This window comes from Vicugna pacos, chromosome 12 (assembly GCF_048564905.1).
Source record: "Vicugna pacos chromosome 12, VicPac4, whole genome shotgun sequence".
Lineage (NCBI taxonomy): Eukaryota > Metazoa > Chordata > Mammalia > Artiodactyla > Camelidae > Vicugna > Vicugna pacos.
In genome coordinates this window covers 52,859,716-52,886,913 of record NC_132998.1, presented here as the reverse complement: position 1 = coordinate 52,886,913, position 27,198 = coordinate 52,859,716, and the positions used below count along the sequence as shown (strand labels likewise).

The window sequence follows — 27,198 nt, the reverse complement described above, 5'->3', positions numbered from 1 at the left end:
CGAGGATGCCGCTCTGCAGTGTCTATGACACCAGCTGGCAGCCACTCACCTGTCTACACGAAGCTGGCAGACGATGCTGAGAGCGTCCACAACGCCTTCTTCCTTCAACTGTCGACAGCCAATGGACGTAGCAATAAAACACCCCGTCCTGCCTATCCCTGCACTGAAAGGAACAGACAAAGAATTCAAAGGTGCAGGAAAAATAGCAAAGATAAAATATATATATATTTTTTAAAAAGAATATATTGTTTATGTATCTATACAGCATTGTAACAATACAGAAGCATGGCCTGGGAGAACACACCACAAATTCAAGACACTGCTGCCTCTGGTGTGGGTGGAGGGGAGGACAACAGGACTGGAGAAAATAATTAGGGGACCTAAGCAGCATTTATTAAAGTAATCAACAGTATGCTCCTTTATTAAAAATAAAAACAATCTGCAGTAAAAAGAAAGTGAAATTAAATTAATGTCAGAAACAAGAATGTTCCATCACCAATTTTTTTTTTCACAGCTACTATAGTAATAATAATAGTCCCCCCCAAATAAATGGTACAAACATTAGAAATGAAGACAGTAATTTTACATTCTTTCTAAACTGTATTTTATACCTAAAAATAATAATTAGAAACACTTATACCTTTAGCATTCTAAGAACTTAAAAAAAAAGATAGATTCTTTTAAAGGGTTTTTTTTTTTATTTATTTATCATTCATTTTTTAAAATGTATTTTCTCTTTTTTAATATTTATTTTTTTGGTGGCAGGAGGTAATTAGGTTTGTTTATTTATTTTTAGAGGAGGTACTAGGGGTTGAACCCAGGACCTTGTGCACAGGACCTCATGCCTGCTAAGCATACGTTCAACCTCTTGGGCAATGCCCTTCCCCCTTAAAGGGGTATTTTTAAAAGTGGAAACATCAGGAGTCATAATAATAATAATTTACACTCCTGGACTGAGTGTACAAACGTGGCCCCGTGCTGGGTGCTTACACAACACTCTGCCCCTCAGTCACATGCAGGAGGATGAGTGGGGTGGAGGGAGGTGGTGGGTGGGGGGAAGAGTGGAAAAGGCATCAGTTGTTCTACAAAGAATAATCAAGGCCTGAAATTAGGTCGGGTCTGGGCAGTAGCAAGGAGGGGAAGGACTTAACACACATCGCAAGCAGGAGAGTGGAGGAGTGGAGGTAACAGTGAGAGAGGCCAAAAGTCAAAGGTGGGACGAAAAGAATGGTTGTGCTATCCAGACAAGGGGGGGGCGGTTCTGGGATGAGGGCTGATCTGAGGGAGAGAGTGAGGCGTGTGGTCTTGGATAGACTGCTGTGGAAGGTGCTAGTGGATAACTAAAGATTTGGTTCAGTTTAAGAGAGAGGATGTGGCTGGAGGCACATATTTCCAAGTCTTTTTTTTTTTAATCAAGGTAACAGTTGACTAGAAATACTACCTCTCTGGAAGGTTTACACACTAATCTCCTTTAGACGGTATGTTATCAACATAACAAGCTTGCTGTCTCTCAGCCATGTCAACCACCCTTTTGTAAATTTCTCTCAAATCGACAGTTAAATCCCCCAAGTGTCTCCTAAACTCTAGATCGACATCCCGCCCCCAGCTGGCTCTCTCGCTGCTTCTATTTCACACTTGCTGCCGCTCAATGTATCTAAATCCAATGTGCCTCAAACAGAATTAATTATCTTTTTCCTCAATGGCATTACCAGTCAGCCACCCGTTTTTCAGCCTAGAAGTCTTGGAGCCGGCTTCAGCATCTCCCCCTCTCTCACCTCCCACTTCCAATCTGCTACCAGTTCTTCCATTTTCCAACTCTACCGAGCTGCTGGGATCCATGCTTTCCTGTCTATAAACTGTGCTCACGTTTTTGAAGTCTTACTTCATGATTAGCCATGATCTCATTATGGCTTCCAAGTCTCCAGTCTCTTCTTGGACTAATTCATGATATACACAGCTGCTTGTTTCATTTTTCTAAACGAGGGACCTGATCATTGTTCCTTCCTACTCGAAAAGTGTAGTTGGCTCCCAAGAGTCACAGCACAATGTCTAAGCACCCTATCCCGGTATTCAGGCCTTTGCATAATATGGATGTGACGAGCTTTCAAGCTTTCTGTCTTTCTTGCTGTCTAGCTTGTACCCTCTGGGCCACTGCTTTCATTTGAATCACTGGAAACATCTCTTTTATTTTTCAGTTTTCCTTTTTGGGTTCATGGTATTTCTTCACTCAGGAATGCCCTCCCTACCAATCTTTAAAACCACAAACATCGGTCCTTGTTTCAAGATCCTGTTTAACATTTTTCCAGCTTCTCAAGGCTTTCTTCAGTCCTCATGATTTGAATTAATAGTTCCCCTTGTGGCGCTCAAAGGGCTCTTATTTCTCCTATTTGGCACCTTTTTCCTGTTGGATGTGAGCGCAGAGGAATTCAGAGGAGGAATGAGTCCCTTTCAGTCGAAGTGTTTATCCAGAATTTGTTTTGGTAAAGAGACGGGACCCGAGCTGTACCCTATGAATGGCAGACGGTTTGGTTTTTGGTAATCACAAATGAGAGAGAATGTTCCATGTGTGACTGGCGTAAGGAAAGAACTGCTGCAGATGAGAAAGCATGATGTGTGACAATGGGTGGCTTGACTTGAGGAAGTTATCCTAGAACAGATAAGGGAGATAAGGCTGGGCAGGTATAGTGGGGCCTATAAAAAAATCCTTTTTTTTTTAAAGTATTATTTTTGGGGGAGATAATTAGTTTTTTTTTTTAAATTTATTTTTAGAAAAGGTACTGGGGATTGAACCCAGGGCCTCGTACATGCTAGGTATGTGCTCTGCCATTTGAGTTATACCCTCCCATCCACGGGCCTATAAAGGATCTTTTTTGGAAAGCGAAGAGGTTTGGACTTCATCCTTAAAAACAATGCTACTCTATTTTTTTTTTTTTGAGAATTTGATGAAAACAATGGGCTTTTGCTCCCCAGAAAATTCACCTAACTTGATCTACCCAAATCTGTTCAAGTCGTTTCGAGGAGTTCACTGACCCCTGTGGCTAATCCACGTCTCTGCTCCAGGCAATACGAAGCCTTTGAGAAGTTTTGGGCAGAGGCCCCATGTGATGGAAGAGGGTCTTAGGCACATCACCCAGGAGCAGTGCACAGAGTCAGTGGCAGTGGGGGTGGAGCACGGGGCACTGGGGTGTGTGTGCGTGCAATTAGCCGACTACTTCTGACATACATGGGTGAGGTCACGAGGGCCTGAACTTGGGTGGTTGGGCAGGAAGTGGTGATTATGGGCGAAGCTTTGAAGGGAAAGCCAATCTGGTGACTGATTAGATACGGAGGCTGGAGCTGAGAGAAGGGCCAAAGATAACTGTCAACATTTGATGTTGAGTGCCTGGAAAAAAGATGGTCTCATTCTTAGAAACAGCAATCAGAAAGGGAGCTGGTTTTATGAGGACAATGGTTCGTTCATTTTAGATATCCTGTTCCATGGCTTTGGGTGGGGGACGGTTCCAGCCCTAAAATATGGCCCATTCGGTCCTTCACTTCAGCCCCAGGCTAAGTTTAGGAGAAGGCCTAATGTTACAAACTAGATAATGACGCTTTGGATAAATAGACAGATAGTGAATTTTGCTCTTAATTAAACCACAAAGGTTCAAAGGAAGGCCAACATGATCATCTAAAGTAATACACCTTTTTTTAATTAAAAATATCATCAAAAGCTATCTTATAAGACCTAGGAGGTTAAGTAAAATAACACAAATTAATTTGAGGAAGTATGGAGGATAAATGATGGGTTGTATAAATAACTTTAAAATATGGGCGTTAGTTTGGGCACACGAACAGGAAAACCAGGGGGAAGAGGTACAAGCCAGAGGAAAAGACCTTCAGGCTAGAGCTTAGGGAAGAGAACCACCACGGACGTCTGTCACTTCGTCAGCCTGGCCTCCAGGACCACACGCTCCAGTCACAGCGCTTTGTTTCCCTCTTGGTCAATTACCACTTGCCCACTTCCCATTTCATAAATTTATTTCCATCTGTTTTTCATGAGGTTAACTTTTTTTTTTAGAATAATTGACTGGTTTTCACCATATGTGACATAATAAATGTTATCAGGGTACAATCTGAGTAAAGTACAGGTGCCATCTTGAAAGAACAAAAAAGTTGTTGATAATGAAAAAAAAATGTCATTCCTGGCCCATAGGAGACTGATGAGACTAAATGAATCTGCGTTTCAAGGTAGAGGACTGAATGAGGTCTCCTGTTCCCTGAGCTGTTATATACTATTGTATATATATATTATATAGTATTATTTATTACTATAGAGGTGATATTTTCTCCACTGTGTGATTGTTTTGGATTTTTTTTTTTGTGAGGGGAAGGTAATTAGATTTTTATTTATTTATTTATTTGTTTTTAGTGGCGGTACTGGGGATTGAACCCGGGGCCTTCTGCATGCTAGGCATGTGTTCTACCACTGAGCTCTACCCTCCTCCCTCCACTGTGTGCTTGTTTGCTGACAACATGCCAATCATGTCACTTCATTTCTGTTAAGTATCGTCTTGGTCAAGGCTCAGCTATTAGGCAGTTAACCAGTTTAAACACATATTTAATTTATCAGCAAAGTCAGAAGCAGGAAGCAAAACCCAACTTCCACCTGCTCTGTGACTCTCCAAAGGGTGGCCAGTTGCTTCGGCAGAAGGGCCCGTCCACCCCTTACCTGCAGTGGACAACCACAGGCCCTCTGCCTGCAGAAGCGAGTCTGTCTTCTTCCACATCCAGCATGAGCTGCAGAAGGGGCTGGGCACTGTCTGGAGTCTTGTGATCGGGCCATGAGGTGTACCAGTAATGCTTCACGTGCTGGGTGTGACTTCCTTGCTGGAAATAGTAACAGCCACCAAATGCTTCATTTACTTGTGGGACTAAAAGTCATCCAAACCGCAAGACTGAATGCCGACTATCACTCCCATCTTGCTGGCAACTTACTTCTAGGTGGAAAAAAAACCTAGGGGATTTTTGAAGACTACTCTTTTACCCTGAGAAAACTTTCCTGTAAATATGCTGAGGTCAAAGTTTGAGAGTCTTCCTTCTACTAAATGAGAAATACATATTTAATATCTAGTATAGAAATATAGGCTTAATATAGAAATTATACATTCAATATAGAAAATGTGCATATGCTAAATATATGTTTGTAATTTGTTACAATAAACATAAGGGTAGATGAAAATAAAGCCAAGAAAGAATCAGGCTGGAATGTGGTTTCTGCTCTTGGAACATTTCTGACAGGTTATTATGAACATATTGACCAATATAAGAACACTTAAGTTTATATTCAGTCACTCCAATAATTCTACAGTCATCGCAAATTCCAGTTTTTGACAGCAGTGAGGAATCTGGTAGTAAAGGAGTGACAAGGGGTCACTAGATTAGAAACATTTTGAGTGAGGGTCCAGGCACAACATCTCAAAAGCCAGTGCCCAGTTGGGGGCCTGCTATGGACTAGGCACTCAAGAATGCATGTGAAAGGACAGGTCCTGGTAAGTGCCTTGCTGCCCCGAACTTCCCACTAAAACCCACCAGTACACCCCTGCCTCTACTCCCGTCCTCTCTGCCATGATGCTGTCCCAGCAGCGAGGCTCTGGAGAGAACTGGATTCTTTGGGAGAATTGCTCTCTAGAAGTAAAAACAATACCATGACATCTGCTGCCTGTAATTTAAATAAGATAACTTTCCCGTGACGTAATCTGGTCCAGGAAAGTCCCTATAAATGACTGTAACTCTAAGTTTTGGAAGATCTCATCAACACTTCGGGCTTTTCTTGCCTCCCACAGCCACCCACAAGTGCAGATTTTCCCTTTCACAGTTTCCAGGCTTTACTCAAATCTACTTAGACCAAAGTGACGTTAAAAAAAAAATCATGATAAAGTCTCCAGCACAAGCCTTAAGTTAAAAGCAGTCAAAAGGTTAAATCAGGGATGTTACATTTATACAGATTAGATCACAGCATTCTACTTAGTGAGTTTCCTTAATGTCTACTTGTATTAATTTAATTATTTCCACATACTGATAGTAGCTGACAACAAAGAAATACATAAGGGGATGATGTTAATTCCTCCTTGATCTTGATATTATTTAATTTGTTTAAATTGAATCTGCAATACTTTCAGGATAAATCATTTAAAGCAGCAATATCACCCTCGCACAATGTCTACTTCGTAGATACCTGCAGCTACACAGTCTTACCTTTAAGACGAGGTTTCGAACGGTGTAGTTATCACATTCATTTACGTTAATAACCAGAACCTCCACCTTCCCATATATTCCTCTCTTTTCTGGCCAGTAAAGCACGCATTTCTGGAGGAGGCAACAGAAGAACACAGCACATGTGAATGGTTTTTATTGGCCTTGGAACACTTATCATTCAGGTATCTCAAAAGTTCCTATTTTATTAATCAAAAAAAAATCAAGTATCAATGTTTACAGTTCCATAAATGCACTAAAACCACTAAAGTATGTATTTTAAATGGGTAAGCTTTCAAAACATGATGATTTTACTATTAGCATTATTGTTATTATATTTTACAACTGCTGGGTTATGGAATGGGTTTCTGATCTAAAGTGATCTGATCATTACTTAAAAATGCATTAGGTCATGCATTAAATGTTGTATTATTTTTAAAATATCCAAGCTACATTATTTGAAAAACTACAAAATAAGATTCAAGCATCCATACAAGCTCATATTATTTACTATTTTGCCTTTAAACAACTGCAAAAGAACTATTAATTTGTTACCATATATTTTAACAATTAAGAATGTAAAGAGTAAAAGTTGATGTTTTATTTTGAGTGCCCAGGGAAGCAAGTTAATTTTAGAAATATTGTTTAAATAGAATTTGTCACTTTCTTTCAAACACACATGCATTATTTACAGCGAAATTCCTTCACCTGTTGCCTTTAATAGAGAGCTTTGAATCCTCAGGACACTTGTTCCTTCACATCTATGTCAAAGGCATATGACCACACTTGAAAAATACTAAGTACTTATAGATTTAAAAGAACAGCAAACAATTTACAAAATTATAGAATTAAAGGAAAAGACAGTAAAGAATCAGAAACACGCCTCCAGACTCTATCCTGCTAAAGCACCAAATACTCTATATGATAGAACCACAAGGAAGTCACTTCACCTAGTAGAATCACTGCTTCTTTCATCCATTACAATAAAAACATTTGCATCCTCTATGTTCTGGTCCTTCTCCAAACAAAGTAAACCATTTTCACGTCTCTTTACGTGCCACCCCACCTCCAAGACGATCAGGCAACTGGCTAAAGGCTGACTCTGGCTGATACAACGTTAACATTAAGAAAAGAAACCTTTTCAAAATACAGCAATTTCTTTCCCTCCTCATTTACCAGTTGCCAGACATCTCAGAGTCCCCCGGTTTGTTAAAGATAATCATACTAACCAGTCTGCCTGGTTTCTTTCAATGGAGCATCAATTATTTCGCTGCAAGACCCGAGCTATTGTGTGTCTTAAAACCCATGCCTCCTGGATGAATCCAAGAAGAGTGACAAAGAATCTCGAAAAAGGTACTGAACAAAGACAGAGGCATTCAGTGGCCCAGCAGTCTGGCATACGTGCCCCATTGTCCACGATCAGGCCTAAGGAGCTGGCCCTTCTCTGCGAAGGTGGCTCTTGAAACCAGGATGGGAAGCTGAGCGAGGCAGGAGCTCCCAGCCTGCACCATGACTCCGCACAATACAACAGAGGCTTGTGCACCTACTTGATAAATGGAAACGCTGCTCGCTTCTCTCCCAAGCTTGCCGGGGCCCTCCTGAATGTTTTTCTTGACTCTTTACCAAAAATGCAATTGGCAGCCGGCTCCCAGTAGACAATGCAATGTGACTTGTTCATTCAAACAACCCTTAATTAGCATCCCATCTCCTCTCAGAGATACAATAGCTTATTTTTACACACTGAATACGCCCCCCCCACCCCTTTTAAGAAAACGTAGAAAAAGAGACCAGATAAGTGTAGGTGCTTTTGAATGTGAGGTGGGGGGAGCTGCAAATGTAGTTACTTCTAAGAGCACAAGTTCACGTTCAAATGATCTTCGTGAACAGCCTTTCAGGGCTTCTTTATTGTGGTGTTAACAATGACGTGAAACAAGAAAATGCAAGGAAGGAAAATGCTCTCTTACAGATAATACTGTGAAACCACACCAACTGTAGGTAATTCAGAATGGCATGCTATCTCGCAGAACATAGCCCCAAATCATCACTGTTCTTCTGCTAACTGGGCTGATTCTTTCAATAAAATTTTCTGTTAATTCTGAGAATTCATAATTTGGAGGAAAAAAAGAGGTTTCCAGAAGGTCACGTGTCTCTCATACAAACAAGTAATTAGTGAACCTTGACTGTAAAGATTCTGGACATCAACCAATTATTCATAAACATTAATTTATAGCAAAAGTAGAATGCAATCCAAAGCGATGCAAACTCTTATTTTTATGATTTTTCTTTCTTTGACCCTCCCTCTCACCATACCCCCTCCCCCACCACACTGGGGCTATTTAAGCATAAAGAAGGAGCAGATCTAGCTAGCATTTTAGTTGCCTGGAAAAAGAAATCTATTTTTAAGTTACTTTCTTTTTAAATTCTATGCATTTAAAAAATCAAAGAGATTTGTGCTGTGAGCTAAAGACACATACTAAAAACAGAATAGAAAGTGGATCTAAATAAACAAAAAGAAGACAGTGACATTTGGGTTACATTCACATATGACAGGGACAGAATGGGTCAGATTGTCTAAAATTATTATGGTCATAGTTATTCTTAGCGTTCCAATGAAATATTACTAACCTAGAGATGCAGCAATTTAATATGCAAAGTGCCTTCACCAATATTACATCTTTGAATCCCTTCCACGATCATTTGAGTTTGGCAGAGCAGAGAGCAGGTATTATGGTTATTATTGTTTTTTAAATCATTTTACAGCAGAGGAAACTGAAGCTCAGGTGTTTTGGTAGGAGTCTCTGAGAACATCTCCTTGGAGGCTTGGACCCTCTGAGCAAATATCACATTACAAATTCAACTTTCTATCTTTTGAGTTCTGCACTATTAACCGACCCGCTTTGCAGCACAGCATTAACCAGCGCTCTCCCTTCTCTCTACGAAATGCGCTGATGCTCACGGAATACTGAATGCCCTCGGTCCATTCTCTTCCTAAATCCAGCCCATCTTCACTATCTGCTGAGCCACGTTCACCAAGTGGTATTTACGCCTGAACTTCTTAATGGAAGTTGTACTCGTTACTGGAGCCCAGTAACTCAATCAATGAAACACGAATGAGAAAGGAAAAAAAAAAAAAAGAACTGTTCTATGAAATAATTGCACACATTAATTACGTTTTCACTAGGGGAAAAAAGTGAATTAGTAAAGTAAACTGCAGTCAAATCAGATACAACTGAGAACATTATAAAAGAGCAAAGCTTGAAAATCTAGACGGGATTCTGCATTCATACTGTTTTACAAACTTTTCAGTGTTCTCCCTCCTTTTAAAGAAACTGAAATGGGACATTTTAATGCTGTATAAAGGGCATGATTTACACAAACTAGATGACCTAGAACTCCAGCTTGAGACCAATATTTTTTTTAAAGGCAGTTCCATGATAAAATAATGACCAAATTTGAATATCAACAAATGTACCTGTTTTAAGACAAAATAAAATATTAGAGGCTTTTTTTTGTGTGTTTAAGCCTCCACTCGAACTTTTTTTTTTTTAATTTGGCTGTGTCAAATAAGAAGGTTTCTAACTAGTCAGAAGTGAAGCAGGCTACAGCAACTGAAAAGACTCTAATAGATTAAAAATTGAAGCGCCAAGTTATATTTGGAATGTAGCATGTTTAAAGGACAGGTGAGTAATTTTTCTTAGGGGCTGTCAGCCTCTGAATGTCGGGCCATTCTTAATTGCTTGGGTAGCGTAACTGTCAAGCCCCTGGTTATTCAGGCTGCTGGGCATTGCTGGGCAGTGCTAGGTCCGGCTGCCTCTCTCACCATGGAGTATCTAATTCTGTTCCTCCAGGAAAGCTGCATACCAGTTGCTGGGTCTCCACTGTCCTCCAACACTGCCCTGCTGACCTTTTTTGGACACACAAGTCCCTGATTATGGGACTTTGTTTGCTCGTTTATTTTCCTTCTTGGTACAAAGTGTGAATCCTCTTGTTCACCTCACACTTCATCTCTAACTTGAGCATGACTTCTCCATCACTGTTCCAATCCACACTTTCAAACTGTCCACTACTTTAAGTCATTTTTTTTTTTTTGGTGGGGGCGGTAATTAGGTTTACTTACTTATTTTTTTTTAGTGGGGGTACTGGAGATTGAACCCAGGACCTCATATATGCTAGGCATGCACTCTACCACCAAGCTATACCCTTCCCACCTTGTCCACTACTTTGAATGAACAGATTCAAAGCATTTTTTTTTCCTTTAAACCAAATCAAAATGCCGTGTGCATCTCCTCTTTCCTTCCTAAAGAGAATGGGTAGAGATTATAACCTGGACTATAAGCAATTCAACACGCGGCGCTCCAGCCACCATCACTGCTTGCACTGGAATTTGCTCCCTTCCCACCACAAGTAGGAGGAAGACTCGAGGAGGGCGGGCGTGTATAGTGGGGAGGGGGAGGGGGAGGAGGAGAAGTTGGGAGTCAGGCTGCTGACTGTTTGGCCTTGGGCAGATTGCTTAACCTCTCTGTTCCTCACTGTCCTCACTTACAGTGGGATTTACAAATACATAGATTGTAAAGACTGATTTCAAAGCACACTGTCTGTACCCAATAAATGTTAATTATTTGGGAGCTCAAACAGCCCAGTTTCCAGATTGTCTATGTATATTTGAGTTACCTTCTTGATTCCCTAACTTAAACTCTAATTTTTAAGCTAATTTAAAATGATTGAGATGATTTACTTTCATTTCATGCATTTGGAATATAACATAGCATCATTAACATTTTGTTGCTAGTGTTTTATCAGAAAAATTCATTTTCTCTTCAAATGTACAGCTAAGAAAGTTTACTTAATTTTTAATTACAATTTACTTACATATTGAATAGCCAGCCATTCCCATCTGAATATCCATCTGATTTTATAATGAGACTTAAGGTAAACGTGGGATACACTGAATTAATATTTATATTGCAAAAAAATTTTTCGGATGTATTTAAGTAAAGACATCTATAGTAGCTGTGATTTGACTTAATGAAGCCATTACTTATCTTCTTTTGTATTCATAAGATTCGTATAGCTTACCATCTATAAATGTTAAAATGACTACCTGATCTCAGAGCAAACAGTCTGCCATCTCTCTTACTCTGCCATATGTTTTCTCCTCTCCACAGCACCTAACACTTTGTAACTGTACATAATATTTTAAAATTTTGTTTCTTGTGTATCCCTCGCCTTTTTTTTTTTTTTTAATGGAGGTACTGGGGATTGAACCCAGGACCTCGTGCATGCTAAGCATGTACTCTACCACTCAGCTATACCCACCCTCATGTTTACCCTTTCAGATTGTAAACTCCATGAAGGGAAGGATTTTTGTCCATTTCGTCAAAAAGATATAATCCAAGTGCCTACACGGGTGCTTGATGGTTGATTAAAAAACTGGTAACTGAATGAATGAATGTGCACGAACACAGCACTGGATGTTTTATAAAGAGGAACTGTGTACTGAAAGTCATCAAGGTTAGCTGGAGAATTCCAGATGCTAAAGATGATGGTCCGGTTAGATCCATTTCTGGAAAACACACTGGGAACAGGTTCTTTCAAAAGTCCACATCATTTTGCCAGGTAATTTCACACCTAAAAATATACTTTCATGAAATAATCAAAGATGTGGATAAAAAAATTGGAAATGATCTAAGTATCTGCTAATAAGGAAACGATTCCACACATTTTTAGCGTCCACACAATGAAATCCCAGCAGTCATTTACAATCATGTTTTTGGTGAGTTGTTAAATGACACTGAGAACACGCATAATATAATGTTAAAAGCAGAATATACAACTGAATACAGATCCTTTTTTATTCTCTCTATTCTTTGGCAAAAGTTAACATTCCAGTCCTATCTCCCTCCCCACCCTACTATGCTACACGTGCTCAAACCACACCAAACTACGCAACTCACGCAAGCTATGCGGTGTCCATGTGCAGTTGTTATGCCCGGATTACATCTCCTTGTGCACCTGCTTACTCTGTAGGTCCCTGCTGAAAAGCTCTAGGGCACCATGTGAGCTATTTGGACCCATAAATGTAATTAAATCTTTTCCATAATTTTATCAGATAGAAAAAGGAAGGGAGTGAAAGAAGGGAATACTTAAAATAGAATTTCTTTATTTCACTTTTTGAGATTAAACTGCTTGCAAAGTGCTGAATGGACAAAATGGGGTTTGTAAGTATTGAAGTCACATACCTGAACTCAGATGAAAGATGTATGTAAATATTGAGAAAGTCTACGGCTGTGCTAAATACTTCAGAGAAGTTATTTTGTTAGGCCAAGTCACCAAGGGATTCCCTCACTTTGTGAAAGATAAATTCCGTGTCTTACTGTTCCCTGAAGCCAACAGTGGGTCCCCTGCCTTCTAATGTCTTGCATCCTTATTTGGCTCGTTCATTTGTTGGAGCAGCAATTAAGTGCGTGGGCTTTGGAATCAAATGAACCTGGATTAAAATTTGGACTTCGTCACTCACTGACTCTGAGGCTTTAGGCAAATGGTTTAACCTTTGAGCTTCAGGGTTCTCATCCTTAATATGGGGATAGTAAATTCTGCTTTGTACAGTTAGAGTGAAAATAAACTGAATTTATGTATGAACTGTGCTTACTACATACATTCAATAAATGGCAGTGGGTAGAAACTATCTGCCACAGTATATGTAATATGACCAATATTCACAGTTACTTCTTTTGCTTTCTAGCCGAAAGTCTGAGCCAGTCTGAAGACTTTGGAAATACGCGGATGCTTCTTGTCATGTTTAGACTGATCTAACTCCAGTTTGGCCACTGTGTCTTCTCTAGTAATGCAATAGTTCATACGAAAAGTTTAAACATTGTGTTTTCAATGTTTTCTTTCTTTCAAGAGGATTTCCCTTCTTGAGATTTATCTAAATGAAGAAATCAAATTTACCTGCAATAAAAATCTCTTCTCTTTTCTTGCAGTGTAAGAAAACTGATTTTTCAGCTCTATTTTAAAATATTTTTGCTCTTTCCTCATTTTGTTAAAAGTGAGTAACCATGAGAATATTGGGGCTATTGAATAAGAGCTGGCAATTTATTCATTTATTCCTTTTTTCTTATTAGAAAGTAGAAAGGTTCATGAAAATAAAAAGCCTGGGAATTTCTAAAGATAACTCCACCTTCACATATTTTTGGAGGAAATGATTTTTGTCTATTCCAAACAATGACGCTTAACACAATTGAAAGTTGGCACATTTTCAGTAAACAGTGTCTTCCTGGTAACGTGAAGTCTATTGCGTATTTCTTTTGAGCCAGACTTCTCAGTATCATTTTGGTCTGTAAAACATCAAAGTTTCCTCTCCAGTGTAATATTTACGTATTTAGAGAATCTTGATGGGAAGGAATTTTTATTTTAATTTAATGAGTAATCAACAGTAACTGAAGTCAAAATCTTTACTGTGATCTTTGGAATTAGGACTGGCTCCAGGAAAATACATGTAGCAAATTATACACAGAAAACACGTAACGTAATCTATTTGACTTTGATATTTCCAGATGTATCCCAGACATTTAAAAAGGCAAGAGGCTAAAAATGGTACGGAAAAAAAAAATACCTCTCCAATTTCCAAATTGTGCAGCCAAAGAGAAAAATCCGGGGCAAATCCCAAATGGATGTGGCCAATATTTAAAAAAAAGTCTAGCTTTCAACAGATCCACTTGGCTCTCCTGTGGAGAAAGTGAATTCTGAGAATGGTACTAACAAGTTAGCTCCAAGTATGATGGGCTTGAAAAAGAAGGACGAGATGGCTCTATTCCTTTGCACGTTGAGGATGGAGAGTTCTGAGCATCACCAATGGGTCAAGTCAGTGTCACTCTGAAATATACATTTATCTCATACCGCAGTTCTTTTAGAATGACAACCTTGGTCTTGGGGACAGAAGGGAAGAATGTAACTGTCTGTTGGGGCTTTGGCATATTTGCCACTTGTTCATATCATCCCTATTGAACTTCTTCTTTTTTTTCGACCAGGGGTTGGGGTAGGTAATTAGTTTTGTTTATGTATTTATTTTTAGAGGAGTTACTGGGGAATTGAACCCAGAACCTCGTACATGCTAAGCACGCGCTCTGCCGCTTGAGCTATACCCTCCCCTGCATTGGAATTTAAAATATGTCACATCCTGCTCAATTTCTAAGGAACACTTTCTGACTAACCAACAACCTTAGCTTCTTCTGTTCTAATGAAACCCTGATTCAAGAGCAGCTTAAAGCACTAAAAGCATTCTTCTGACTCTTTCTTTAAGGGAACAAATATATTACACAATTTGAGGACTGAAATGCTCTAGACAACAGACGTGACCATTAACCTTACACGGTTACTACAGCGTGTTCTCTAGTCCTTGCGACATACTGTTTCACATATGCCCTGCCAAGTATTAATCCTTAATAAATATGCAACACTGACAAATTAGTCATGTTCTTTGTGGGAAATATAACTTTTTTGTTTCAAAACATTTACATATTAATATTTACATCGTTACATAAATCACAATGCATTTTCTATGTTGATTTGGGATGGTTTTATTTTTAATAGAAGAAATAGAATGAATAAGTGTATGAATGTGCTTTGAGAAAATGCATCGTGACAGTCTATTTAGAAAATTGTAATTCAAACCAGAGTGGGCAAGTGTCATAGGAAAGGTTGCTGAACTTTGGATGAGTTCTGGGTTGTCAGTCACTTTCTTTCACTCCTTTATGGGCATTATTCTACTGATTTTTGGCTTCTACTGTTAGTCACTCTGGTTGTTAAAATCATCTCCGTAGTGTTTTTCAGCTCCACAGATGTGTCTAGCTGTGGATTTACTTTCACTGAACCAGCCTAGGACTTACTGTGCTTTTCAAATTTGAAAGCTCACGTCTGTCACCAGTTTTGGAAAACCCCACTGTTTCCTCAAGTGTTATTTCTTTTTTCTATATTCTCCTTTTTCTTCTTCTAATACATCTGTTAGACACATCCTGGCCATCTAAATACTGTTCTCTGTGTGTCTGAATTTCTCTTTCCTATTTTTGGTCATTTTGATCTTCCAGGTGATTTCTTTAGCTCTGTTTTTTAATCTAGTAATTATTTGTTTGGCTCTGTCCAGCTGCTAATAAACTGGACTAATGAGGTTTTCTTTTTTCATTTTAATGCCTATATGGTATTTATTTCCAGGACTTTGGTTTGTTTTTAAATCTTCCTACTCTTTTTTTTTTTTAAAGGAAATCTCTTTTTAATTTATTTTTTAAAATTTCTATTTAATTTTATTTATTTTTTGGTGGGGGAAGGTAATTAGGTTTACTTATGTATTTATTTATTTTTAGAGGAGGTACTGGGATCAAACCCAGGACCGCACGCATGCTAAGCATGTGCTCTACCACTTGAGCTATACCCTCCCCCTCTTCCTAGTCTTCTTTGATAACAACTTGTTCTTTTGTCAAGATTTTAAATTTTATATTTTGTGGCTTAATTATACAAAAAATACAGCTTATATTTATAGTTTCTGTTATTTTAATTTCTTCTGATTTTTCCTTATGTTATTTTTTTTACTTGTGTGTCTCAGAATCTTGAATTCTGAGCTTATGTTTAGCTGGGCTTTCTCTGCTGAAATTCTGGGAAGTGTATGCTGAAGGGTATATGCACCCAGAAAGGTTTTGCCTTTGTTTCTGTAAAGTGCCCCAGAGCGTTACCAATGCGGTATCACTTTTTTAATTAACTGCTTAAAGTAATATAATTTAATTTAGAAATGATTTCTATAAATAAAAATTCCTAATTTATATTAATTACTTAACACTTGGCGTTTCCTGGCTTTTGAATTCTGAATACTCAAGAGAACCTTTTTAGTTATCCCACGAGAAGGCCAGTCTTCGGTAGATTAATTTCCTGTTATAGTCCTATTTCGGAAGGCAGGTTTATTTTTGTGGTTCACCATTTCCGACTAAAGGCGTGGCCCTGCAGGTGCTCACTTTATGGAAAGTCTCAGTTCTAAGCCCTGGCTCCTGCAAAGCCCAGGGCTTTGTCTCTAGTCCACTGAAACACAAGTAACCTGAAATTCTCTGGTTTTGCGCCTTTTATTCAGTTTTTGATTGCTGGGATTTCCTTCATTTTTCCCCCCAAGCTCTGCTGTGCATGTGATACCATATTTTATCCAGCACGACTGGTTTTTCAGATTAGCTAGCCTGTCACATTACATAAATCCTATGTGTGGAGGCAGGGGTGTATATACACAGAGAATATACACCTTTAAAACTTGAAGAATCTTTTCCTACCAGGAAGGTGAATTGTTACAGATATTACTCAAACGTACAGGAATTGTCAGTGGCTTAATATGGTGACAGACGGATAGTGGGTGAAGCAACTGAGGATATGAGGGGTTATTTATATTCTGTTACCTCAGGCTTTCAGTAAGACTCATAGAAATGTATTTATTTAATCAGCATATAGTTAACGAAGTACGTAACTTCATCTACTGGCCAAAAAGGTACTTTTTTTTTTCCAGGATAAATGTCAGAAAAAGATCCTTTATCTGTTGCAGCAAAAAATGGAAGAAAACAACAAACTTAAAAAAAACCAAAAAACCTTACAAGTTGCTGTTTGTGGGCCTGAATTTTCTTGATTAGCCGCAGGGTTATGCTACAATCAACAGTTATAACTCACCAAGGAGGATCAGGGAAAGTTCAGTTTTCTTAAATTCTTATTGTCATGGTGAGGCCCTGGTACAGTAATTTCGACAAGAAAACAAGCACAAATGCTGATTAGTTATCAGATGGTAAATGATCTCAATAAGGTGCCGTGAAATGTAAGCCGTCCCAGGGACAGCACCTTTCGCAATGACACAGTTTTCTTTTTATGATGCAAAATACAAAACGAATATTCTGTAAACTCAATCCTGAGAAAAGATTACTAGTATGGACGTAGAATCAAATTTTGTCTCTTTCTTGGATTTTTTTTTTTTTTATGAAGATATTGAGAAAAGTTGCTTGGGTTTTGTTAACTTCAAACCTTTCTCCACATCTCACTTTTCTGGCGAGGCTCATCCTCCCTGGCCCACAAGTCCTGCAGTTTCCCCTCCTCTTACCCTCTCCCTACAGCCCAGCACACCCACCGCCCTTAACCCCTTCTCCTGTTTTCCCCTTTGGGCATCTCTCCCTTCTAAGATGCCATATTTTTATGAGTTGTTATGTTTATTATTTTTTATCTGTCTCTCCCCATTAGAAAAGTTAAAATCTCCCAAGGGCAGGAATCTTTGTGTTTGTTTACTAATATATTGCCAGCAAATAAAACAGGGCCTGTCACTTAGCAGGTGCTCAAAAATTACTTGTGGAGGGGGAGGGTGTAGCTCAAGCACTAGTGCGCATGCCTACGGTGCATGAGGTCCTGCCTGGGTTCAACCCCCAGTACTTTCTACAAAAGTAAATAAATAAAGAAACCTAATTACCTCCCTGCGCCAAAAAAAAAAAAAATTACTTGGGATGCAAATGAATAATTTTTTATTTCCCTGCCTGTACATCAGAGGGATCTCTCATGGCCCCTCGTTTCCTTACAGAGATACGCGGGTACAAATGTGATCCGTGTATGCCAAGTATGTTGATTCAATGGAAGGAAAGTTGCCATTCGTAGAAAAACACCAGGGACCATTTTTCGGAAGCAGAGTTACCTCACTTTTAAATGTCTTAAAGTTTCCATCTCAGCTCTGTTATTCAGTATGTGGCAATTTTACGTATACAACATTGCTTCTATAGCACGGGAAAAATATAACGTTCCGTACTTGGGTAAAGGTCATACCTCATTTTTTTCTTTGAGTTTTGTGATCATAACGATCACGGGACTGTCTTCCTGCCAAACCATCTGCCAGAAGTCATTCACGGTGTTGATCATGGGGCCCTGCGTGGCGATGAACGCTTTCTCCTTGCCGCTGTAGCCCTGGTGTGAGTAAAGAGACAACAATGTTGGCTTTGAAGGTCATGCCTCGTGCCGAAAGTTTGCGTGAAGGATCTTTAAAACAAAAGAGCCCTGCTAGTCTGAAAGCAACACAGACTTTGGCAGCTTCAGGATTCTAGCACCGCAATTCACCTGGCTGTCTCCCAGCAGGGCAGGTGCAGCATACAGTACTGACAGCTCTAATGCTCAGGTCTTTCCAGAGCATCTGAGAAGGAGAATTGCAGCCACAGACACGCAGGAAGGGAAGACATGCTTTAATGACCCACTGCTAGTGTTACTATGACCAAGCAAGCAAAAAAAAAAAAAAAAAAAAAAAGCCCTGCTAGTAAACAAGTTAAATCAAAATCAATATATTCTGAGGGAAAAAAACCAAAACCCCCCAATAATTCCCAATAGCAAATTGACATGCTCTTCAGGAAGAAATTTACATTTATTTACTTACCCTAATATAATTAGCATTAATGTAGGTGCTCAAAGAATCAGTTACATGTTTTGGTCTTAAACATACTCTGCTGAGGGGATCTAATGAAAAAAACAAGAAAGAATATAGTAACCAGATTAACTCTTTTAAAAGTTCCTTGGAGCACCAATAACCCGTACACAGCACACTTGTTGTCTTATAGCATGACCATCTGGCATGTGTCAGTGTTTTCTGCTGGTGTGTCTGTGTGTCCGGCTCTTGATCCATTTTATTTTATTGTTTTATGTTTATTGAGGGACATTTGGGACCGTCTTGACCCTTGATCCTGACACAAATCTCGCCCATAAGCCTGAGATGATGTTTCTACTTCACGTTATTTTTTTGTGGGTTTCCGATTCTTGACCCCATTTCTCATCTCTGCACCTTTTCTTGTTCTTTGCATTTGGGATTTGCCTCAGATCTCCCAACTCTGGCCTCTCTTGTCCTGAGCAACCACTCGGTCTGGCCCGAATCTCCTCTCACTATTTGGAAGAAGCTGTCTTTCGTTACCACGGGTTCATTCACTGACAGCATGAATATCTGATATCAAGTCAATTATTGCAGTGCTGGCAACGCTGTCTTAAATTCTAAAATCACTTTCCATCAAGAAGTTGGAAGGCTCTTTGCGAACCATGATGTTACGAAAAACATGGTAGTGATTCTTACCAACATTCTCATAAATGAGTTAAGATCAAATCATCCCTTTACAATTTCTTTAATGCAGTACATTGTAAACCTCTTGAAGGCAAGGATGAGGATTTTTCATGATCTCTAGAAGACCTAGTATTTAGCACAGTGCTTCTATGTATAATAGACAATAAATATCTATTGCATTGATTTAAATGGTCCCCTCCATTTCTTTAGAAGTCAGCCCCATACATTCCTCTCCAGCAACTGTCCTGTCGCTCTTCTTCCTGACAGGTAAATTCTCAGAGTGCATCATGCCCAATTTCCTGCCTCCCCATCCACAATTCAATCCTTCTTGCATACACTCTACCCACCCTAACCCTAGTCTTATGCAGACACTGCTCTTGCTCACGCTGCTCCAGACCCTTTGTTACTAAACCCAATGAGTCTATGGTGGTATTTATTTTTTCATGTCCTCTCTGTGGAATTCAAAAACTGTTGACCATATATCTTTTTTTTTTTTGAGTTTTCTCTTCCCTTGGATGCAGGGTCACAGCATTCTGGTTTTGCTGCTACCTCTTCGGTGGTCTCTTTTCAATTTCCTGCTTATTTCGTCTGCCCCCTTTAATGATGCAGATTCTAGGATTCAACGTGACCCTCTTCTGTGCTCACTTGATGCTGCCTTGTTGGGTAATTGGTTCCTTCCCATGATTTTATTACCCATTTCCTGAAGACTCCCAAATATATATCTTACCGAAGGCTACTCTCCTCACTTAGAGACCACATTTAAAAGTTTTTTTGTTTCCTTCTGGGTATCCCACAGGTTTGTGAAACTCCACGTGCTCCACGTGTTCCTGATAACCCCGTTATTTTTTGTCAGGTGTGCACACTAGTTGTCCTACTGGACTCGACACTCCATGTCCAATCATTCATACTCTGTCCGTTCTGTTTCCTAAAACTCACTGGGGTCTATCTTGCCTCCATCTTTCCAAGGCTTTCTTCTTAGACAGGGACCTGACTCTCCCATCTGGTTACTGCCTTCAGTCTGGTTCTTCACCAATCCATCCTTCTCACAGCTGCCAAGGCGGTGTTTGTAACGTAAAATCTGATCACATCCATGGTCCCTAATTGCCTACAGCAGTATTTCCCAAACTCTTACCTATAAATCATTTCTTCTGTAATATATAGAATGGCATCGTATAATGTGTAAATTAGATCATCCTTAATAAAAGGGGGTTCAGTAATCAAATAAGTATGGAAAACACTGAATTCAACAAACTTGAAACCCATTCCTTTTACTGCAGGATTTCTCAGGATCTTTATTATGCTAATACACTCTGTGAATTTCCAAGAAGATATTATTTATGAACTCATTTGTCCATTGCACTCATTTTATTATGAATACTTATTGAAAATTCAACCGCCTAGAGCAACACAGCCCAACAGAACTTTCTGTACTGATGGAAATGTTCTCCAGCTGCCTTGTCCAAAACGGTAACCACTAGTCAGGCTGGCTCCTGAGCACTTGAAATGTGGTCCATACAAACTGAGGAACTAAAGTTTTAATTTTATTAAATTTTCATTAATTTAAATTCACATAGCCAGATGTGGCTAGTACCTGCTCTACTGGACAGTGAAGGTCTAGAGGATGAAACCCAAGCTCCTTAGTGGGTCCAGCAAGTCTTCACCTTCTCCCACAGCCTCATCAATAATCATGTTTCTATGCGGACTGGATGCTCCAGTCACATGGCCCTCTGGCCATCTCCCAAACAGGCCATGTTCTTGAAGATTCTTGGCTTCTGCATACATTATTTCCTTGTCTTCTCTGCATGGTAAAGTCTTCCTCTCGGGGCTCAGTTCAAGAAGTAGCTTCTTTCTGAAGCCCTCCCTCCGTTGTCTTCCCAGGCAGAATTAGGTAGCCCTTCCTTTGCTCAGGCTCCTTGAGTTTCATTTTAGTATTTAACATCTTGTATTTTAAGTGCTTAAATGTTTGCCTGCTCTTAATGGATTGTGGTGAGCCCCTTGAGAGCAAGGGCTATATTTAATTAACTTTTTGTCCTTTGTGATTTCTATTTGGTATGTGGCTCAGAGAGTGTTTAATATCAGAATTAATTTTGATTAGACAGAGTTAAAACTCTGGTTTTTTTCTAGATGTTTTTTCCTTTCTTAGCAAAGGGGACAGGAAAATTTCCACTCCTTTTTGTTATCCACTGATTATTAAAAGTTTCCACAAACACCCTAAACCACTCATACTTGAAAAGAGGCTCACTTTTTTTCAGTTTTGATAATGCCTACAATGTATATGAGTTACTGGGAACTCGACCTCAGAATTGCTTAGAAGCAGATTTCCTGTCAAGCTAAATTAGCTTTATGTTGGAAATTGGTAATTTGTAGTATTTCCAAGTATTCAGAGATTTCCAAATACTAAAAAAAAAAACAAAAAACAAAAAAACCCCACAAGAATACAATGTATGTCTGAGCAGGGGAAAATGTACGGTTCCAACCAAAGCCTTTTTAATGTTAGTATAATCTAATAAAAAAAATCCAACAATTAAAAAACCCCCAAATTTTGTTGCCATTGTCATCACTACTGTTATAATTTTATTCATGTGATGCACTGTCAGTCTACATATTAGTCTAATTCACTAGGACAACTTTTCTGAGAGTTGATATTTCTGGATTATATGTTAAACATTCAGCATATCGTTCATGGCACATCTGGACAGTAACAATTAGAAATATTATTAATATTTGTATCAATATAAAAGTATCAATTGAACACTGATCATTTTTCCTCCCGCTCTTACACTCTTCCTTTTTCATTTCCTCCTTTCCTTTCTTCCTCTTTCCTTCTTCTCCTTCCTTCCTCCTCAGCTCCCGTCCTTTCTTTCTTTTCTTCCTTCCTTCTTTTCCTCTCTTCTTCCTTTTCTGGCGTCTTCCCTCCTTCCTTTTTCCTCTCTCTTCTCAACCAATTACAACCACATACAGGTCTGGTGTGCAGAACACATGAACTTTCCCCACCCTGGTCTCTTTAAATTACCTTCTGGCAATCTTAAACCTTTTACTTATCAGACAAAGTGGTACCCAGGTCTTGATGTTTTGATTGGCATCATATCAGATTTTGTGAACGGTTAGTTATCCTGTGCTGAAGATTTCCTTTCCAGGAAGAAATGGGCTTGAGGTTTGAAATCGGAGAAGACGCTGTTGGATGAGGGACACGTGCATCACTGGTGGTGAGAGGCAAAGGCAGGCACGAGAGGGGGTGGATAGTTTTCAGAGATGAATTCAAGATAAATAGGAAATGGAAGCAAAGGCAGGGACTGGCCACCCCTTCGGGGTGACTGGGAGTCATTTTCAAATTTGTTGCAGGCGAAAGAGAAGATTCTAGGCTTGTGTTGTTCACGATGGTAGTCCCTGGCCATGTGCAGGAAAATCTAAGTTAATTAAAATCTAAAAATTTAAAAGCCAGTCCCTAAGGTGCACCAGCTATACTTCAAGTGGTCATGGCCACATGTAGCTAACGGCTCTTGGTGTCCATCACTGTGGAGGTTTGGTGGACAGGGCTGATTCTGGCAATGCAGGATGGTGACTATGTGAAATTCACTTTTTAAGATCCATGTGAACATTGTAAGAGAAAGCAAGGCTCTTCAATACCCTGTTTTTGAAACTGGAAACTTCTCTCTCCACACTCAGTGTTCTTACTTTCTGGAATTGCGTCTGGGGTTGATGATGGATTTATCTTCAGTTAGGTAGAGAGGAAAATGAGAAACTAACATTAGCTGAGGGTTTACTATTAGTGGGAAATTTCCTAGGCATTTTTTACAGATTATTTAATTCCTTCACTAGCCCTACAGGGTAATAGTACTATTACGATTTTTAGGGATAAAGAAAGGACGGCACAGAAAGATCAAGCAGCCCGCCATAAATCGTAAATGCTTTTGCCAGGACAGGAAATCAGGTCTAACTCCAAAATTTTCCCTCAGCCACACAACTTGTGGCTTTAATGAGTGGTTTGCTTATTTGCATAGCCACTGTATTCCAGGTGCTTATTATAATAAAACAGAAAACATAATTTAAGTAGAAAACATCACCAGACTTGACATGTTTGAATGAAACAATGGCCAGAGTAAATAGGAGTGTTAAATTTTATCTATATTGTTTTATATTTGTACTAACAAATTGACTGCATGAAAGAAATACACATAAAATTCACTCTTATACTTTGTTGTACGAATAATTTCATATTGACACAAGAACAGTTTTTTCCCCAATTGTTCTGGTGTTTAGGACATAGACATAATTTCATCACTAATATTTGTTTATATTGCAAAGTAATTTGATATAAACTTGACCTTAGCCCTTTAATCTACCACTTAAGAATGTTCTGAGCGAGGCTGACATCATCCTTAGAAAAACAGCTACAATTTAATTAGTCCTTGGCCATCCATATTTCTGCTGCAGAACATCCTCCCAATTATATTACCTCACTAATATGTACAAGCCGGAACCTTTCCAACTTGAGAGTTTATTGCAGGTTGAAACAATAAAAACAATTATGATATTTAAAATCTTCATCACTGAAAAATTATTATTTTATGGAGTGTTTCAAATGTATCCCATATTACAGTCTAAAATAAACCATAAAGAGCAGCTTTTCTTATTCATTCCAGTCTTTTGTGATGATTTTCAACCAACAATGTGGCTTGCCCAGGCTATATTTACTAAATTATATTTTGCTCAACAGGGGGTGGGTGGGGTATTCAGGCTACAGACATTTTTCAACAGAAAATCCGTCATTTGCAACATCAGTTGTCAGCACAGGTGCCCTGGTTCAAGTGACCCACCCAGTTCTGGGAATGGAAAAGCTGACACAGGACTATGGAGCAGTCGTCTGATACCATCTGGGCAGGAAACAGAGAAGGCTGAACTTTAAAATAATCCTGATAACTTCCAAATCCTTCTGAGATGAGGTGGTTAAGTATAATAATTGCAATGGATGTACACGCCCTAATTATTTATGTTTGGTGAATTTCAGATGAAAAATCCTGAGAGAGTCAGAGAGAGAGAGAGAGAGTCACTGGTTCTAACACTTTCATTGCCTCCAGCCAACTGTAATTAGAAAATATCTTTCAACAGTGACTACCCCTTAGGTGAAGAGATTTAACTATGCAGTCCAGTTGAAAATATGTTACAGTGGAGTAATATTTACAATGCGTTTCCAACTCCAACAGAAGGGGAAACCCAAAGATACCATTAACAGTAATTCATGCTCTATTACCATAAATACGGAGAATTTGGTATTTTATCAGTGAATTAATGGACCGAATTATGAAGACGCAACTATTTCAATGACAATAGCTAAAAAAAAAAATTTGTGGCTCCATTTTTCCAGAGCTATTGCCTTGAGATGTTTGTGGATTTTGCCAAAGCTCCAACTATATCTGTTTAATGACTGACAATATTGCTTCCTCTCCAAAGTATTTTTGCTATTCTAGGCAGAATTACTTACTCAGTCCTCTTCATAATCCTACACCACTTGGGCAAGATCTCTATTCTGGCTCTTACTGTATTGAACATAATTACTTGTTTATGTATCTCTCCTCTCTAGTCTGTGACCTCCTTGATCTTAAGTGCTGCTCCGTATTCCTTGTTGGTTTCTGACATCTAGCTCATTGCTTGACACTGATCAATTTCATGGACTTAAAAAATTTAGTTTTAACATCCTCTAAGCACTGTTTCTCAAAGTGTGGTCCTGGTATCATCTGCATCAAAATCACCCACCTATCTCTTAGAAATACAGATTCCTGGGTTCAATAGAACCTGCTTAAACAGAATCCCTGGGGTGGGGCATAGGACTCTGGGTTTTTAACAGGGACTCTAGGTTAAGCACAATGAAGTCTGGTTACAGCTTTTTTGAGATAGAATGCACATACCAAACAATTCATTCATTTAAAGTGAGCCGTCACAGAGTTTATTTTTACTTTTTTTAATTCCCAGAGATGTGCAGCCATCAGTGGTGGAGAAAGCATGTGGGCAGATGTGTTTGGGTTTGAATCTTGCTTCTTTAATGTCTATAAGCCTCAGTTTCCATCTCTGTAAAAAAGGAACAATAATATCTTTCCAAGTTACGATGAGAACAGCTAACACTGAACACTTTGTTGTGTGTGAAGCACTGGACTTGACAACAACCCTGTGGGGTGGATACTATTACTCCTGCTTCACAGATGAAGTTAAGGAATTTACCCACGGCCATACAGTAAGTGGTGCGGCTGGATCTGAACCCCAGCAGTATGGCTCTGGAGGCAGCCCCTGGAGCTCCCAGACTCTTCTGTAAAGATCCAAGACAGCAAATAGAATGTTTCTAGGAAGGATAACATTTCGTTATCCCCCAAGTAAATGCCATCCCCTTTAGCAGTCATTTCTCACGCTCTCCAACACTAGGCAACAACTGTAGCTCCTGTCTCTACAGATTTACCTAACTGGACACTTCGTACGTTATTATACGTTATTATACAATATAAGGTCTTCTGTGATGGCTTCCTTCACTTAGCATAATGTGTTCAAGGTTCATCCACATTGTAGCACCACACATCGGCACCTCATTACTTTTTATTGCTGAATAATATTCCACTGTGTGAAGATAACTACATTTGACTCATCCGTTCATTGCTTGATGGATATTTTGTTTGTTTCTACTCTTTGGGCTGTTATGACTAATGCTGTTACAAACATTTGTGTACAGCTTTTATGGGGACACATGTTTTTATTTTTCTTGGGTATATTCCTAGGAGTAGAATGTCTGAGTTATACAGTAACTCTAGGTCTTACCTTCTGAGGAACCACCAGACTGTTCCTAAGCACCTGTACCATTTTACATCCATACCCACAAAGCATGAAGGTTCCCACTTCTCTACATCCTTGCCAACACTTTCTATTGTCTTTTTTATTATAATCATGTGGATACACAATGGTATCTCATTGTATTTTTTTAAAACAATTTTTTTCCTTTTCATTGTGTTGAGCAATTTTTCATTTGGTCACTGGTCATTTGTTTATCTTTTATGGAGAAATGTCTATTTTAAGTCCTTTGTCCATTTTAAAATTGGGTTATTTGTCTTTTTATAATTGAGTTATAGGAGTTCTTAAATATTCTAGAGATGAGATGTATAATTTACAAATATTTTCTCCCATTTTGTGAGTCATCTTTTTCTTTTCTTTTTTTTTAAACTTTTTTTTTATTGAGTTATAGTCATTTTACAATGTTGTGATCTTTTTATTTTCTTGATGGTGTCCTTTGAAGCACCGAACTTTAAAATTTTGATCAAGTTCAATGTATCTGCTTTTTTGTTGTTGCTTATACCTTGCTGTCATATCTAAGAAATCACTGACGAATTCAAGGTCATGAAAATTTACATCTACTTTGTATGAACAATTTTATTTTCGCCCTTACATTTAGGCCTCTGATCCACTTTGAATTAATTTTTGTATATTGTGTGAAGCATATATTTTTTTTTTTTGCAGGTGGATATCCAGTTGTCTCAGCACCATTTACTGAAAACACTATTCTTTCCCCATTGACCTGCCTGACACCCTTAGCGAAAATCAACTGACCATAATGTGTGCCACAGTAAAGTTCCTGAACCATGTGTCAACTGGAATTGTGAGCTGATGATTCTAATCAGAGTAATACAAGATAAAGTTACTAACCTCAGACCACTTGAATGATTATTAGTCCTGATATGTGTTTGCAACTCCCAAGTGTGTATATGGAAATTGTGAGGATGGGAGATGGTGAGGTGGGGGGTGAATGGGGAAGGCTTGTGCTCTGCAAGACAAACTACTTACTTGGAAGAAAAGAAAGAAGGAGAGAGCGAGAAAGCAAGCAAGCAAGAAAGGAAGGAAGA

General features: G+C 38.9%; 1 protein-coding gene across 1 annotated transcript in view; it reads right to left on the bottom strand.

Moving 5' to 3' along the window:
- Nucleotides 1–27,198, bottom strand: part of PTPRR (protein tyrosine phosphatase receptor type R) — a 226,657-nt gene that overhangs the window by 15,496 nt on the left and 183,963 nt on the right. The window contains exons 9-13 of the mRNA XM_006197827.4: nt 18,650–18,729; nt 18,052–18,189; nt 6,235–6,345; nt 4,709–4,866; nt 50–163 (exon numbers count right to left, since the gene is read on the bottom strand). Coding sequence (XP_006197889.1) covers nt 50–163; nt 4,709–4,866; nt 6,235–6,345; nt 18,052–18,189; nt 18,650–18,729 — 601 coding nt within the window. The remainder of the gene's footprint in view (nt 1–49; nt 164–4,708; nt 4,867–6,234; nt 6,346–18,051; nt 18,190–18,649; nt 18,730–27,198) is intronic.